The 17,179-nt window shown below is 51.7% G+C and overlaps 5 protein-coding genes across 5 annotated transcripts; 4 read left to right on the top strand and 1 right to left on the bottom strand.

Moving 5' to 3' along the window:
* Positions 1 to 3,001: 3,001 nt before the first annotated feature.
* On the top strand, positions 3,002 to 4,605 carry An04g04000 (uncharacterized protein; the record flags this gene model as incomplete). Its single annotated transcript, XM_059747449.1, has 7 exons — positions 3,002 to 3,053; positions 3,246 to 3,321; positions 3,444 to 3,551; positions 3,818 to 3,884; positions 3,933 to 4,033; positions 4,103 to 4,201; positions 4,494 to 4,605. The coding sequence occupies 7 exons, from the start codon at positions 3,002 to 3,004 to the stop codon at positions 4,603 to 4,605; spliced, it is 615 nt and encodes a 204-aa protein (XP_059600514.1).
* A 470-nt stretch (positions 4,606 to 5,075) lies between these two features.
* On the bottom strand, positions 5,076 to 5,676 carry An04g03990 (hypothetical protein; the record flags this gene model as incomplete). Its single annotated transcript, XM_059747448.1, has 3 exons — positions 5,076 to 5,182; positions 5,384 to 5,538; positions 5,630 to 5,676. The coding sequence occupies 3 exons, from the start codon at positions 5,674 to 5,676 to the stop codon at positions 5,076 to 5,078; spliced, it is 309 nt and encodes a 102-aa protein (XP_059600513.1).
* Positions 5,677 to 5,902: 226 nt separating this feature from the next.
* On the top strand, positions 5,903 to 7,877 carry An04g03980 (uncharacterized protein; the record flags this gene model as incomplete). The annotated part of the gene is made up of 2 exons (XM_001401727.3): positions 5,903 to 6,476; positions 6,613 to 7,877. 2 exons carry the CDS (start codon positions 5,903 to 5,905, stop codon positions 7,875 to 7,877), a joined length of 1,839 nt encoding a protein of 612 aa, XP_001401764.1.
* Positions 7,878 to 9,163: 1,286 nt separating this feature from the next.
* Positions 9,164 to 11,518, top strand: An04g03970 (uncharacterized protein; the record flags this gene model as incomplete). The annotated part of the gene is made up of 1 exon (XM_001401726.1): positions 9,164 to 11,518. One exon carries the CDS (start codon positions 9,164 to 9,166, stop codon positions 11,516 to 11,518), a length of 2,355 nt encoding a protein of 784 aa, XP_001401763.1.
* Positions 11,519 to 12,039: 521 nt separating this feature from the next.
* An04g03960 (uncharacterized protein) lies at positions 12,040 to 14,749 on the top strand (the record flags this gene model as incomplete). The annotated part of the gene is made up of 2 exons (XM_001401725.3): positions 12,040 to 12,592; positions 12,657 to 14,749. The coding sequence occupies 2 exons, from the start codon at positions 12,040 to 12,042 to the stop codon at positions 14,747 to 14,749; spliced, it is 2,646 nt and encodes an 881-aa protein (XP_001401762.1).
* Positions 14,750 to 17,179: the final 2,430 nt, after the last annotated feature.

Raw genomic sequence — 17,179 nt, 5'->3', positions numbered from 1 at the left:
GCCCGTTCCGACTCCCGGAAGCTTCGTTCGAAAAAGGAAAAGTGGCCTGGCCAGGGAATAGGACGGCCTTTTCTATCTTTAGATCCACCAACCAACCCCGGCGGCGGTGCTGTGAATACTGCCCATTACCGTATGTATGTTATGATGTATGCATGTAGTATGTATGTATGTTTGGAAGGGAAAGTCAATCAATCAATCAATCAATGAATCAATTGATTGGACAGGAAGTGAAGGAAACAAGAGAAAAGTATGAAAAAAATTGTCTGTGCAACTGATGTACAAGCTGAGATACTCACCAGGGGCAGACCAGATGGACGAGTCATGTCGCTGAGCAGGGGACTCGGCAGGAGAACGTTTCAGACCGGTTGGACCAGTTGCGTGGCGGTGGCCAGGGTTTGGGATGGGCTATTGTGATGCTCATGGGCCGAGGCTGGAAGGGGAAATTGATAGGCCCAGGGGTCCGTGTTCTGGAGTCTGACAGCTCTGCTTGGAATCCCCTTGCTTCCCATGATTTACCGTGGCGCAGCCTGTCAGTTTGTCTGTCTGGCTGGTTTATCGCGTATCATCATCATCAGCGGGCGCCTCTTTCTCTCTGTCCAGGGACGACAATCTTCAGATGTTGTCATGTTGATCACTTTTTATTTTTTGTGTTTGCTCCTGCATATCTGTCTGTTTGCATCACTTTTTTACTTTGGGGGGCGCTTTGCTGGGATGGGTTCTAATTTTACCTATCTGGCAAGTAAAACACGTCGTTCGGGAAATTTACGCGGCGGCCAACGCACCGTACCTGAATTTGAAACCCAAACTATCGAAATGCGAAGATTGCCGGGCTTGCAGAAAATAGATAGTAGCAATCAAAGACACCTCTTTATTGGCATTGAAGCCCTATCGTAGGCAGTCACATTCTTCTTTCCCTCCCAAGAACGTAGACTCGGCTAGTATGTAGTACCACTACGTACTACTATGGAACGTTAAAAATAAATATTAATATACTACTAGTACGTAGTAGTTATATCGTATGAGAACGACTAAGGTATACCATACGACAACCTAATTAAAACGAAAGGAATCAACCCAAGACAGAACTAATCCCAATCAAAGTAGAATCACCGAAGAAGCAAACCCGATCCCAAGAATCCATTTTGACAGCTGCGTTCATCTGCCATGTAAGCCCTGTTGTGCCACTTGGCGCCATCGGACAACAAAATACACGATTCAAGCAAGGGTCGGGCTGCGGCAGCCCATCCCAGGGACGTTTCCCCTCTTTACCAAGCCTGCAACCTATCTACCCTTCCCATCGCTCCGCATCGGTTCCTGCAGTAGGCCGACCAAACCTGATCGATCCATCCCGCCGTTGAACAGGTCGCATCTCAAATATGAGCGGATTCCAGGATTAAATTTTTTTGGTGGTGAAAGATGGCGTGAGAGTTGTTTGTCGCTCGGTCGCGCGCGCGCGCGTCGGCCTTGCGCGCAACTATCTGCTGCGTCACTGGCTCACAAGACTAGAAAGTTTACTATCTACGTACCACTTTCCCAAAATTTAGGAACCTCCCAAACTTGGTCTTAGGCCCCGGTACTTTGGGTTTCGGAGTTTCCCAGTACCTTGGATTTGACATAACGCCTTAGAAAGTGAAACCTATCTATGTATGTGCCCAACCTACCTAGGTAGAAGTGAGTGGCTACTTTGTTACGTTTCCAAGTATCCATCTACCCCAGAATGATAGGGCAGATGCATGAACGGTAATCTTTCTTTGCCTAGAAATCTAGCCCAAGTAGGTTCAATAATGCTGTACGCACTATGTCTTTTGCGCATCACACCTGGCATATGACATGCTACCGGATAATAGGGTCCCAAAGCTACTGCTCACTAACTTACTGGTACGATATGGGATGGGGTTAATGGCGGACCTGGCCGCTCTCGGCTCTTCCCTAACGACAAGAATCATATGAAAGGAATCGTTTCGCGGACATTACTACCTAGAATTTACCTAGGCCCATAGAAATAACGGTGAAAAATAATAATAATAATAATAATAACAATAATAATAGCCATATTAATAAACGTTAGTATGAACAGGGATTCGTCTGCCTAGCCTGCGAGACCGCCCCCCCCGGAAGTACCTGGCTGGCAGGTCCGTAGTAAGTACTCTGCTGTAGTGCCACCCATAAGGCCGGGTATCCCATAGTACCGACTCTAGCACCATGCCACAAAGAGGGTGGGCCTTTACTCAGGATCGTTTCACCATTGGTGTAGAAATAATTTATTCCAGTCGCTTGTTTCTCGAAATTGCTAGTAGCCACTACTGCCAGATAGATTAGGTATACTTACGGACGTTTTTTCCGTTCGTGCTCTCTCTTATCAGAACTGGGGACCGGCTTTTTCGGATTGGCTTCATCGGTTGTGGAATTACGTGCATGCCGTGGAGCCCAGAAATCCAAAGCAAGACCAAAAGGCAAGTCCAGAGCGAAGTCACCGACATTGAGAAAGCAAGATAGGCAAGGAGGAGAAGGGGGAAGACGGAAAATGGGGACTTGACAATGGGCACTGGCCAATTTGGCCCGGACAACAGCAATCTTGACAACTGATTGACTGACTGACTTGCCCATGTGTGTGCGTGCGTTGCGTGGGTGTGTGGTGTGTGAGAGAATACTACTAGTTGACTTCTTTCTCCAACTTCCAACCAATTGTTCTCAGTCGTTGCTTTGCTGATCTTACTCGAAATGTGGTCCGGGACGGTCCCAGTGTTGGAACATGGGCCATCCATTCCCTCAATTGCAGTGCACATCTTTGTTCCCTTCTCTTTCCCTTTCCCTTTCCCGTTTTCCCTTTGAGTTTTTGTCCATTTGGGAGGGAGGGGGGACTCAAGACTAAAAGGACATCCCCCAAATGGCGGACGGGATGCTCAGTGGGGCCGACTAGCTTAGCCGGCGAGTCAATCCCTCCCTTTCACGGGTTGAGTCTATTGGCTTCCAATGCAGCCAACTTCGGTTGAATGTCACGATGTCCCCCCCGGCAGGACCAGGCCTGCTATCAGTGGCCGACATGCTTATTGGTTAGTCGGATGTGCTGCCCTTTTTCCCATTTCTTTAACACCCTCATTCGTTTTGCTCTCTTGGTCTCTCTCTCTTTCCCTCTACACCATTTCCCCCCCGCCCCGCCCAACAAAGCCCCCACTTCCATTCGGTCTGGAGATGCTGACTGGCCCGATTTGCGCTCACTCGTCCATGTCTGTGGGACAGACAAGCCGCTGATAAGCCAGATAGGCTAAGAGATGATGCAGGTCCTAATGGTAACGGGACTATCATCCAACAGCGTAGCGAGTAATACTACCGTAAGTTGTAGAACATTCTCATTGCAAGGGCTGAACGGGTTGGCCGCATTGTCATTTGATGGCAAAAGTGTGATGGATGGTAAGCGCGCAGCTGTGATGTTAGGCCTCCAGAGCTGAGCAGGGGAAGGGAAGCATTGTGACAGGCAGAGAGGAGGATGGGCAATCACAGAAAGTTGGCTACTATTTTGGGAGCAATAATACCTACGGTCTCGGTTTGGGGTGTGTGGCAATTCACACACACAGCCATTCCCATGAGGATGCTAGTTAGTAGGTCGCTCATAAATACCGTATCAGTGAAAACATGGGAAAATTACGTGAGACAAACGGAAATTGTGGCCAACTTTCTTCTACTTTCATACACACACACACTTATCTCTCTCCCACTTCTTCGACAGACAATCATTGCTATCAGGTAATGGAATCATCTTCCTCGAGCCTAAACTACTCGGCCGTTACGAAGAGATTTTCTGGGGGGAAAAATAGAGGGGGGTGGGCTTAAAGTGGCCATTTGGACCACCACGAGTGGGAATTGAAAGGCGTCAGTCACACCTGGTACGACCTACTATATCAGGTATCGTATAGATAGGCGTCGTACCTCAGGAGCCAGGTATCTTGTGGCATTTCTCCCACACGCTCATGCCATCGCGGCCTCCTATTGGAACATGGTCATCTCCGCATTTACCAGGCCATTACGGTAAGACGTGGGTTCCGTAATAATGGGCTTGGAGGACCGACCATTTTCTCATGCACCATTGAAATGGGGCTTTGAGGGCCGCCAATGTTCCCACTCGTGCTCATGTGCCCCACGCACTTACGCCTTTTTTGGGCTCCGCGGCCGACGTGGTGGGGCCCGGTTTTTGGCTAGTCCGGTCGGGGATTCGTCGTCTCTTGTTAACTTCTGATCCAACTTACTACAACTTTTCTGTCCATCCACTCTGCTCTCCCTCTCCCCCCCCCATTCCCCTCTCTCCCTCCGTCCCTCCCTCCCTCCTCCACCCAAAATCCACTCTCCCAAATTGAGGAATGGCACAACATGTCCCGGCTAACTTAGGTTGGTCGGGTTCTACTACTACCTGCCTAGGTTGAATATTGCTCTGCTCCTGCTGCTAACTACTAACTAACTAACTGCTGCTGATGCCGCTGACTGTGATGATGAAGAAGCCCGCCGAGGAGGGCTCCACCTCCCGTTGGTCTCCGCTCCCAAGTTTCTCATTCGGTTGGTACTGAGATGTGCACCGGCGCCAATCTGCTATTCTTTGCCGCCCCAGACTAGAAAATCGACTTACCCAGACGGATGTGCATAAGGATAAAAAAAAAAAGTGGGCAAGCATGATGCCAATTTGAGGATAATCGATCCCTCCCCCAAAATTATTTGGGGTCGAGAAAAGGCTGTGGGAAATTAGAAAAAAAAAAAAAAAATGAGGAAATGGAAAATCCGAAATAATAAAAAATAAGGGTTCAAAAAATAAATCCTGAAAAGAAATAAAAATAAATTTCCACGAAAAGAGAATAAAATAAAAAAAACATAATAATAAAAATAAAAAGGAAGAAAAAGAGAGTCTCCGAACATATGACACCATACCATTCCGGCAGATTTATTAGATGATTTATTACTATATTACGATTACTACTACTATTATAGTAGTGACCGTTCGCTGCTGGCACCACCACCAGCGAAAGTAAAGTTCCATGCAGCCCATCTCGCCCAAAAAGGCTTTCAGACTAAAAAGTACGGCTCCAGTCCTACTGCTCACTACTCACGGCGCTACCAGCTCGTAGCACAAGCAGATCAGTCGCTCTTTTATCCACTGCCCATCCTTCTGGCCGGCTTTCCTCTTTCCATATCGGCCCTGTCTCTCATTTTCCCCGCGACTGTCCTCTTCTTTCAAATTAATCTTCTTTATTTCTTATTTTTTCCTTTTTTGCCCTTTTTAGACTTGTCTCGATCCTCATCTGGTCTTTCCTTTTCTCTTCCCTCTCTCTTTTATCTCTCTCTCTTAATCTTAATTGTCTGCCCTCTTTTTCTCTCTTTCACTTTTGCGACTCTATACAGTCTCTCCCGGTTTCCTTGAATCGAGAACGTCCTGAACCATATTCATCCTTTTTGGTTTGGCTCGTTTCGACACACAAGGTGCCTGTCCTTCCTTCATAGACTTGCGGCATAGTCGTCAGATATAATCCCAGATACCACCAACCCCCATTCAACCTTTCTACCAAGAACGATACAGTCGTTTGTCACAGCATACCAGTCAATCGATTAATCAATCAATCAATCTCGCTTCTCATATATACTCTACTGGTTGAGAGCGGTCCCTGGATTATCATCTGTCCTTCCCCCAGTCATTCTCTCACACTCAAAGTGCAAGCGACTCTGCAAGACATTCATTCACCCCCAGCGCTCATCGCTGTGGACGAGCTACCAACTATATAACTAATAATATCCACTAAAGAGTAGAGCTATCTCTACTCTTGTATTCACAACGTCCTACCATCTGTGAGTTCACTTCTTCCTATTCATGGCGCAATGCGAGTGACTGACCGGGTTACCGTTCCTTATCTCTCTAGACACAATGGACGGAACATACACCATGGCACCTACTTCGGTGCAAGGTCAACCATCATTTGCATACTACGCTGATTCGCAGCAAAGACAACATTTCACCAGCCACCCCTCAGATATGCAGTCATACTATGGCCAAGTGCAGGCCTTCCAGCAACAACCACAGCACTGCATGCCGGAGCAGCAGACACTCTACACTGCCCCTCTCATGAACATGCACCAGATGGCTACCACCAATGCCTTCCGTGGTGCCATGAACATGACTCCCATTGCCTCTCCTCAGCCGTCACACCTCAAGCCCACAATTGTTGTGCAGCAGGGCTCTCCCGCCCTGATGCCTCTGGACACGAGGTTCGTCGGTAACGACTACTACGCATTCCCCTCCACCCCACCACTCTCCACAGCTGGAAGCTCTATCAGCAGCCCGCCTTCTACCAGCGGCACCCTTCACACCCCGATCAATGACAGCTTCTTCGCTTTCGAGAAGGTGGAAGGTGTCAAGGAGGGATGCGAGGGAGACGTCCATGCAGAGATTCTGGCCAATGCTGACTGGGCCCGGTCTGACTCGCCGCCTCTTACACCTGGTAAGTCATTATCTAACCCGATGTCCCTTTTTTACATGGTTGCAAGATAGGCTGCAGGGAGTGGGTGCAGCCAACGGAAAAGGCACGGGGCCGGGCATCTAGGGTTGTACAGGGAGACTAACTCGACTTGTTCTAGTGTTCATCCATCCGCCTTCCCTCACCGCCAGCCAAACATCCGAGCTTCTGTCAGCGCACAGCTCTTGCCCATCCCTTTCCCCATCGCCATCTCCCGTGGTCCCCACATTCGTTGCCCAGCCTCAAGGTCTGCCGACCGAGCAGTCCAGCTCCGACTTCTGTGACCCCCGTCAGCTGACGGTTGAGTCCTCCATCAATGCCACCCCTGCTGAGCTGCCGCCTCTGCCCACGCTCTCCTGCGATGACGAGGAGCCTCGGGTGGTTCTGGGCAGCGAGGCCGTGACCCTTCCTGTCCATGAGACCCTCTCTCCCGCCTTCACCTGCTCCTCTTCGGAGGACCCTCTCAGCAGCCTGCCGACCTTTGACAGCTTCTCGGACCTGGACTCGGAAGACGAATTCGTCAACCGCCTGGTCGACTTCCCCCCTAGTGGCAATGCCTACTACTTGGGTGAGAAGAGGCAGCGCGTGGGAACGACATACCCCCTTGAGGAAGAGGAATTCTTCAGTGAGCAGAGCTTCGACGAGTCTGACGAGCAAGATCTCTCTCAGTCCAGTCTCCCTTACCTGGGAAGCCACGACTTCACTGGCGTCCAGACGAACATCAATGAAGCTTCGGAAGAGATGGGCAACAAGAAGAGGAACAACCGCAAGTCGCTGAAGCGGGCTAGTACCTCGGACAGCGAAACGGATTCGATTAGCAAGAAGTCGCAGCCTTCGATCAACAGCCGTGCCACCAGCACTGAGACAAACGCCTCGACACCCCAGACTGTCCAGGCCCGCCACAACTCCGATGCGCATTCGTCGTGCGCTTCTGAGGCTCCTGCTGCCCCCGTCTCGGTCAACCGACGCGGTCGTAAGCAGTCCCTGACGGATGACCCCTCCAAGACCTTCGTGTGCACCCTCTGCTCCCGTCGCTTCCGTCGCCAAGAGCACCTCAAGCGTCACTACCGCTCTCTCCACACTCAGGACAAGCCTTTCGAGTGCAATGAGTGCGGTAAGAAGTTCTCGCGGAGCGATAACCTTGCGCAGCACGCTCGCACTCATGCGGGTGGCTCTGTCGTGATGGGCGTCATCGACACCGGCAATGCGACCCCGCCAACCCCCTATGAAGAACGAGACCCCAGTACGCTGGGAAATGTTCTCTACGAGGCCGCCAACGCCGCCGCTACCAAGTCCACAACCAGTGAGTCGGATGAGAGTTCCTCTGACTCGCCGGTTGCCGACCGACGGGCGCCCAAGAAGCGCAAGCGCGACAGCGATGCCTAGAGCGGCATCTGCTTGGCTTGCAGCTATCACGATGATATGTGACCAGGAGCTCCCATATATCACTTAATAACATCCTATACATAACCTTCCATTCCACTGGTTGGTCTGACTTGGTCTTGCGGTTTGGCGTCCGGGCTTTGTTTCTGGCGGTGACAAGAATAGGAATTACAGGTGTACGGGTTTTGACCGGTTCTGGTGCCCTACTCAAAAAAAGGAAAACAAAAACGACAAACGATAACAAACCATGAGCAAAGGGCACCCTTTATGGGACCGAATATTGGCGAAGCATTAGACCGGCGGCAACGGAACTTGGGCGCACTTGGAGTCCACGGTTGGACCAAAACTAATAGAGCGCATGATGACTTTCACATTTGAGGCACTGGTGATCTGGGTTGATCTTTTCTCCGATTCCCCTTTCTACTCCTTTTTATCTTTCTTTTCACAACCTGTTTGCAGCGAGAGAATATCTCCGACTCAATCCTCGTGCGACGGGGGCTATTGACCCCCTGTCGGCGATTTTCTGTGTACCCGATCTCCCACCTCTTTTCCTTACCAGCTTCTTCTATATACTTCATTCTTCTTTTTTTGTTGCCTTCAGTTGCATTCATTGTGCCTATTCGATGTAATATTTTTGCACACTCCTGTCATCCTGCTGATTGCAGAACAACCCCCAATCAATTTGTGCTGGCCACATGTACAATTTAATACCAAATTTCCCCAATCGTTGCCTCATACCCCTGTGCGCATCCTCCTATTTCCTTCCACTCTTGTCGGTTGCATCCACATGTGCATAATATTTGTGTGCCATTTGTGTTGAGCGTCTTGTTCGTTCTGCAACTTAGCTAGTATAATTGATATTTTGATCATATCACAACCTTTACTCCGTAGACTGTAAGCTAAAGTTTGTATGATAGTATGGTTGTAGTCTAAGCTATATGCAGCGTATACTTTGTAGTGTAAGTCGGGCGGCTGCAGTCGGCTTTCCGAGTCTGGCCTCGAACGTCACCCGCAGAAACAAAAACCATGAATTGAGTACCATGCTCCACATACATTTCCAGCTACCTAGCTCAGAATCACACAACCATCCTAGCTAACTTTTTCATCATTCCAGTCTAAATCTAGACCTACATTCAATCAATCCCAAACCCACCCGAGCCAGCCAAAGGAGGGGCTTACTTCTCCCTTCCATTGAAGTGGAAAAGGAAAGGGGAAAAAAGCAAAGAAAAATCCACCATCTCCCCCGCACTCAATCAAGACTACCCCTCCCACAATCTATCTACAGGAACATGGCTACATCAACACCATCTCTCCCCCTCCCCACCTCCCCCACAAGTCTAAATGTCATCGCCTTGATCTCGGGAGGGAAAGACTCCCTATACTCTATTCTCCACTGCATCCGGAACGGACATAAGGTGGTTGCCTTGGGGAATTTGTATCCGCCTACTACCACCACCACCCCTCATGAGGAGGGAAAACCACAAGATGAAGAGGAACAGGATGAAGAAGAAGACATCGACAGCTTCATGTACCAAACGATCGGCCACAGCATCATTCCGCACTACGAGTCCGCCTTAGGGATCCCGCTGTATCGGCAGCCGATTACAGGGTCCGCGGTGGATACGGGGAGAGTTTATCGTGATTCTTCTTCTTCGGCATCATCCGGAGGGGAAGGGAAAGAGGGAGAAGGAGGGACAGACGAAACCGAATCTCTCATCCCGCTTCTTCAACGCATCAAGGCCGCCCACCCAGAAGCTAATGCCATCTCCGCCGGCGCTATTCTCTCCACGTATCAACGTACACGGATTGAGAACGTCGCAGCGCGAATGGGTCTCGTGCCGCTCGCTTGGCTGTGGCAGTATCCGGTGTTGCCTGCGCCGGAGGAGAGGTTTGGTCTTGGTAGTGGAGAGGCCGGGCTGTTGGAGGATATGGCTGCTGTTGGGTGCGAAGCGAGGATCATCAAAGTTGCGTCTGGGGGTTTGGATGCGGGGTTTCTGTGGGGGGATGTGTCGGGGAGGAATGCGATGGTTAGGAGGAGGATTGTGAATGGGATGAAGAGGTTTGTGTTGGATGGTGGGGATGTGAGGGGGGCCGTGTTGGGCGAGGGTGGAGAGTATGAGAGTTTGGCGTTGGATGGGCCTTCTTTCCTTTGGAAGAGGAGGATTGAGGTTCCTAGGTGGGAGGAAGGAGCTGGGGAGGGGGGTGTTGCGTTTGTGAGGGTTAGGGGGGCGAGGTGTGTGGATAAGGATGCGGAGGGGGATGGGGTGGTGCCGGGGGATGTGAGGAGGCCGGTGTTGTTGGATGAGGGGTTTAAGGGGGTGTTGGAGGAGGTATTGGGGGGTGAGGAGGTGATGGGGAAGAGGGAGGAGTCGTCGGTGGTGTCGTCTCAAAGGCAGATGGAGATGTCGCAGAGTACGAATGGTGGCACGTGGGTGGTTGCTAACATCACGGCCCCCGAGGCTGGTCCCGGGGCTGCGGAGCAGATGGAGGCGATTGCGCAGAAGATCGAGGCGATACTGGCTTCTACGCGGCATGAGGATGGAAGTGCGCCTCGTACTACGGCTGATATTGTCTTTACGACGGTGCTGCTACGCTCCATGGCGGACTTTGCCTTGATGAATGGCATCTACGTTTCCTTGTTCAAGAAGCCGAATCCTCCGGCCAGAGCTACGGTGGCTTGCGGAGAGAGTCTACCGGAGGGCGTGAAGGTCATGGTATCGGCGGTGGTGGACTTGGGTCCTAGGGAGCAAAGGCAGGGCCTTCATGTCCAGTCTCGTTCTTACTGGGCGCCGGCTAACATCGGCCCATATTCGCAAGCCATGTCGGTTCCGGTACAGGGTTCGGAGCACATGGTTTACATTGCCGGACAGATTCCGCTGGAGCCGGCTTCGATGGAGATGATGAGTGCCTCTGGGGAAGCCCTGACGCGGCCGTGGATCGAGAACTATACCACGCGAGCGGTGCTCTCCTTGCAGCATCTCTGGAGGATTGGTCACGCCATGGAAGTTGACTGGTGGCTGGGGGCCGTTGCTTTCTTAACGGGAGGAGAGCATATTGAGACGCAGGCCCGGCTAGCATGGAACATCTGGGAGCGGATGCATGCTCGTCAGGAACAAGAAGACGACGAAGACGGAGAATCAGGCCTGGATGTTTGGGATATCAAGTATGGAGGCCGTGCGCACGAGCAAGCAACGGGTCCATCAACACCTAACTTGCCTAACTTTGGGGTGGTCCAGTCAGACGCCTTAGTTCCTGCGTTTTTCGCGGTCCAGATTGAAGAGCTCCCACGAGGAAGTGATATCGAATGGCAGGGTCTGGGGTACAGATGTGGTGGATTGCGGATGGCTGCAGAAGAAACGGACTATGGCCGCAAGACCACAGTGTCCACGGAGCAGAACCTCAGTTACATCGGCATTGAGATCGACATGGGACAACTGGGGTCTGATCTGGACTCGTATCTGCAGGACAAGCTGCAGAAGCTGCCAGAGTTGGTAGAAGGTTCCCACGCGATCATCTATACCAGTCAGCCATTGTCCAAGCCTGCATTCCCAGCGCAAATTGTTCCCTGCAAATCTGTCTGGGGGCCGAAAGGACGAGAATTGGCAGCAGGTGTCATTATACAAAGACACGCCCCGGCATTATAGGCGTGCTGCTTGCTGTAAGGCTGCCGGGCCATGCAGGGGTCCATCGCGCACGGCTTTCAAGTATGCATCATGGATCATTCGATGTCTCAGAGTGGAGGCACCGATACAAAGTACATATCTCCCGACTCGTAGCAGATTAGAAACAACAATGTAGTAAATAGACTTCTGTAAGATTCAGGAGTGACAGTGGTTTCTCTTGATGGGCTGATCCTAAGAGGCTCGCTCTCGTGCTGACGTGCTGCGCGGCATGTGATAAGCGAAAAAACCCGCCTTTCCGCCCTGGGATTCCGGTTCGATCAAAGCGATAACATTCTCACTTCATCTTCTTCGTCTTCGCTGCTGCCACTCCACGCACCTCTCTTGGGTCAATTCTCCTGGTATGTTAACACGCCTTCTGTTTGACTCCTGTCATCTGGTCCTGTCATCACTAACCCTCCATCTCAACGCAGTGCTCCTCCACCGACCCATCAGTCGATATGACGTACTCGCTCTAAGGCCGCTCATCACCCACCATCCATGCCATGGCCGTTTCGCTGAGCCAGGAGGAAGACGAATCGCTTCCTGTCAACGGTTCCGCCCTCGACATAGAGCTGTCTGACACTCCCCGACAACCCTCCCGTTCCCCTCACCCGTATCGTCGCAAGGGCTCGCATTCGTCGTCGCTGCCTGCGGATACCGGCGGCCGATCAACCCGTCTCCACTGGCCACGGACCTCGAGCGATAGTGGCACCGAGGCTGATGATGAAAGCACGGGCATACTGAGGGGTCTACCAGCTGCACCTTTGCGACCAAGGAAAGGGTTGCGTTCGGGTCGTCATGCCGTTGGCGAGGATGACCAGTGGTTTCCCCTATTGCGCCCGTGGCCGTCGATAACCCGTTCCACCTCGCGGAGCTCGCGGCGGAGCTCAGGAGAAGAAGCCGAGGCCTCAGCGACAGGATTGCGCGAACAAGAAGCTCGGAAGCGACGTACTGGGGTCCTGCAGAGGTTATTGGAGGCTGCGTTGCTCCTCTCGGTGGGCGGCGTCGTTCTGGGACAAGAGAATACGAGGGCGGTTGCTTGGGCTTGGAGGAAAGGTGCGCGAGATACATTTGGTACTTAGGAATATGTTTCGTTCTTGAGGTTGCTAATGTTCCCTAGAGCTCCTTGCCCATGCCCTGCTTGTCATTGGGCTCTACGCCGCCTATCCTTTCCATCGAGATGGGCGTTTTCGCTTCTCAAGACTGCGGTCCTTTGTTATACCTACGAGTTTCGATCCTGCTCCGCTGCTTTACCCGATCTTGATACCCATTTACGTTGCTTTATCTTTAGCGCAGCATACCCCTTCCCTAATACTCCCTAATGTCCTCCTCAGTCTCTCATCTCTTCCGCCTGCCGTCATCCCACTGCATGATTGCGTGCATGGACACAGCATTGTCCATTGGATGATCACTCTGCTTCCGATTATCCTCTCGGAGCAACTATCGGCAGGAATCTCGCCTCCTAGACCTTTGTCTCTTCTCGGTCTCAACTCGGAATCTTTGGCTCTTCTTTTCCCTTTGCATCAAGCGTTGATACCCACTTTAGATTTTTTGTTGACTACCAGCGTCCTTCCAGCAGAACTGCAGCTTTTGACAAGCGCTTTGATCAATCTATTATTATTTGCGTCCTCGCCTCAGGCTGAAATCCTTAAGGCGTTGCTATGGCTTGGTGGCCTGTGCATTTTCATCTCTTGTCGCGACGTGCTTCGCTGGGAAGTGGCTTTGGCAAGGATTCCCAGTTGGAAATTTCGGCGAGCGCCCAGCAACTCGCAGTCACCTCGAAGTATCTTCAATGTGCTCGATCACAAATTATGCCAGCGACTAAGCAGGACGGGCACCTCTGAGGACAATCTGTCGGACAGTGACTCGCCAGAAGGCCAATTCTCGCTTGTCTCACGCAAGACAATGGTTGAGTCGCGTGACAGAACCAAGGCGGGCGAGCCCATTCGCACTGTAGAGGCTGAGGTGACAGAAGGCGTCCGGCAGCCTACACTTACACACCGGCGACGGCACACGATCTCTAGCGTCAGCGAGGTGGCACGCACAGGAAAGGTCAGAACTACGCCTAGTGGGCGACGCAAGAGATCAATGGCCCCTGGTCTAGCGTCGTTCTTGTCGCTGACAGTGCCTCAAGCCCAAGTCCGGAAATGGTTGTACGCGCTGTTTATCTACGTCACCGTGCTTCTCATCATCCTAGGACCTGTTCGAAAGTACGTGGGTGAGCGGGCGTTACACGGAGAAGATCCATTCGGGTGGGCACTGAGCTATCTGCTGGGCAACGTTTCATGGTTTCGGTTCTGGGTGATTATGTGGAACCTGGAATATTGGATTCCAATCCCCGCTCGCTTGGACCCTGACCTGTTGAACGCTTCCTGCGGTCTTGGTTGGGTCGAACATCTCCGCCGAGATGTCTTTGGGGAGGCTAATTCGCGCCTCCTCGTCGCAGCATACTGTATTGTGGTACTTGTGACCGGACTGGCGGTTGTGTTACAGTTGAGCTCCGTCGCGGAGGTAGATACGAGACGCAAGGTATTCCATGGCATGATGGTGCTGATGTTCCTTCCGACGGTGTACGTCGACCCCACGTTTTGTGCGCTGGCCCTGAGTCTAGTCCTGTCCGTCTTCCTGCTGCTCGATCTCTTCCGAGCGTCCCAGCTGCCCCCGATCTCGCGACCGTTGACTTACTTCCTTGCTCCCTACGTGGACGGGCGCGATCATCGAGGGCCAGTGATTGTGTCGCACATCTTCCTCCTCATCGGATGCTCGATCCCCCTCTGGCTTTCCCTGGCGGACATTCCTCGGACGGGCGATCATCCCTGGATCGGGTGGAGTGCGTTGACCCGGGACGTCAGTATGGTGAGCGGAATAGTCTGCGTGGGCATGGGCGATGCGGCGGCGTCACTCGTGGGGCGACGGTTCGGTCGGCGCAAGTGGTTTTGGGGAGGAGGAAAGTCGCTCGAGGGCAGCGTGGCCTTTGCGGTTGCTGTAACGTGTGGCTTACTCTTCGCGCGAATCTGGCTTGTGGTGGGAGAATGGCCGGTCAGCGGAGGCAGTGATGGACCGCACCAGAACTTCCCTTGGGTAAAGGCAATGGTAAAAGTCATCTTGGCCGCCGGAGGAACCAGCGCAACCGAGGCAATCCTGACGGGATGTAATGACAATGTGGTGGTTCCGATTGTGCTATGGCTACTCGTGAGAGGGCTTGGGGTCTGAGGTGGTTGTTGTTGTTGTTGAACCCTACCCCTACTCCGTTTCTAGAACGTCTCTCGGATGAGGTTATAGTATGCGATTTTTTTGTGGTCTGAAGGAGACACATCGAAAGGGGCGCCCCAATTTTGGTTACCCAAGAATGGCCCGACCGAGGAGGATAGACAGAAGAAGTAAACCGGACAAAAGAGGGTGATTTTCTTTCTCTTTGTTCCTTGTTTCTATATACAATTGCCTTTGAAGGAATAGAGGAAGAGCCAGGCGTCAGGCGGTCATTTGTGTGGGAATGACGTGGAAGGCTTTTTTCTTGTTGTCTTCATTTTCATTCTTCTTATTGTCTTTTTTGGCAGGAATGTGTGTGTGTGTCACTACTGTGTATTATGCAGTTGTTCCTTTTCTTTCTACTTTGGCCTTCACCCTATTGTGAATATTGATGGGCATGCAGTAAATAGAAATACCACCTCCATTACCAGTCCACACTTCTACTCCAAGTATCTACAGTGTAGATAACAATCAGGCAGCATTCCTAAGGGGCCCACGAGGTATCAACCAGTCAGCAGCCACCGACGCGAGTTGGCTTGTTGATCGCCACCAAAGTAAAGTTTCTTGTGGGCGAGGCTACGGGAGTGCGCAGCAGAAGAACTAACAGTCAAGTAGCTTATCAGGGCGATCCGGTTCTTCAGTCAGTCAGTCAGTTCATTCAGTGGCGAGGTCGCATGGGGAGGCTGTGTTTGTGTCATAGGTAGAATCCAGAAGAGTTAGTTAGTAACAAGTAGCCTGTCCGACGTAATAAATGTTAGTTAAGCCATTGAAGATGAGTCACTTGATAGCAGCCAACCAACCAGCCAGCCAGCGACGTCTGGGGGTTTGGGAATGGGAGCCTGCAGAATTAAATAGGGAGTACTTAGGTGTGATTCGGTGTCCGGGGAATGGGGGAGAATTCTCCCGCGAACGTTGGGTGGTTACCATGACTGACTGATGGAAAGTAACTGGGTCGATCGGGCTTGACTGGGGGGGAGAGAAAGAAGAGAAAAGTGGAACCGGGAGAAGAAGTGTCACTGCTGCAGTGTCCCTTGGGAAAGATGGAGGGTGACCTGACCTGGTTTTTACCTGGAATAGAATCTCGTATGGTAAGTAAAAGATAAAGTCAGGCGCAGGTTGAATGTGATGAAGAGGTGGGTTTCAGTGTAGTATTGGTTCTATACGGTATGATGTAATACCGATCATCTGTGACTTTTGCCTACCTCCGCTTCTTCTTCATCCGGCCTCAGGCGATGTGGATGGATGGATTGGATCGCGCCCGTTATCATCGTCGCCTGCAGCTTTATCTCTCTGGGGTGGTATTTTGATTTGCCTGGCAACTTCCGGGGTCCCCCTTTTTTTTTTGCTGGTAGTTTTAGTTCTGGGGGTTTCCTGCTCTCTCTCGTGCAATCCTGCAAGGTGATTAGTATATTAGTGAGTCGGTTGATGCCATGCTTTCTTTTGGTTTTGTCTTGTTGCGTGATTCTTTCGTTTTCTGTCGTATACTGCTTTGGTTGGTTCCTGTCTGTCTTTTGTTTTTGGCAGATGGATTGATTAGCTAAGAAAGAGGAACCCAAATTTGGTTGCGGTCATCCTAGTACGAAGTTGACCACTTCCGCTCTTCTGACCGCCTTGGGACCCCCCCCAGGTCATTCAATCATCCGCCAGTCCTATTCGGCTCGTTATCGGCGGTCACGCTCTCGCTCTGGCTCTTGTTGCGCTGCTCTCCCCCAAGACATCGTCAAGGATCCCTGGGTCCAGCTGCTTCCCGCCTTTCCTGCTCTCTCTTCCCTCATCACATCATTCATCATCTTCTTCCTACTCACCCTTCCTCTCTCTCGACTATTTTGGCTCTGTGAATCTTCTTCTTCTACTTCCTCCTCCTATATCTTCTTGTTTCATCACTTTTGACCTAACCCTCACCTCTCTTCCTGCTCTGGCTTATCTATCACTCCTCCCCACCGTTCTCGTCCCTAGTGCGGTGATTCATACCTTATCGTCGATCCCCCGATCCTCCTCCTTCTATAGTACTTACTGTACTTACTTAAAGTCCCACGCCTTGGTCGTCATCCGTCTGGCTATCCCTGTCGACCTTTCATCCTATCATACAAGCCCCCGTTTTCCGCCTCACCGCTCTCCTGCCTACTTGCGCCCTACTGTAGGTGTGCTGCGCACCCTATTTCTCGTCCCCCAACTATCTACTCCGACTCCTACTCTACCTACTTACTCGCCTAACGCTCTGGACCGTCCCTTTCTTCCTGCCCCGTCTGCTGTCCCCGTCCTCTGCCACGCAGTCCAGCCCTCCTTGCCTCTCCTCTCCTCCGGCTGTCCACACCCATCCCATCATCCATCCATCTTTCCTACTTCCTATCTCCCGTCTCGCTTTATCATCCGCTCTCTCACCTCGCCCATCAC

Source organism: Aspergillus niger (genome assembly GCF_000002855.4).
Source record: "Aspergillus niger supercontig An04".
In the NCBI taxonomy this organism is placed as follows: domain Eukaryota; kingdom Fungi; phylum Ascomycota; class Eurotiomycetes; order Eurotiales; family Aspergillaceae; genus Aspergillus; species Aspergillus niger.
This window is presented reverse-complemented; position numbering and strand designations above follow the sequence as displayed.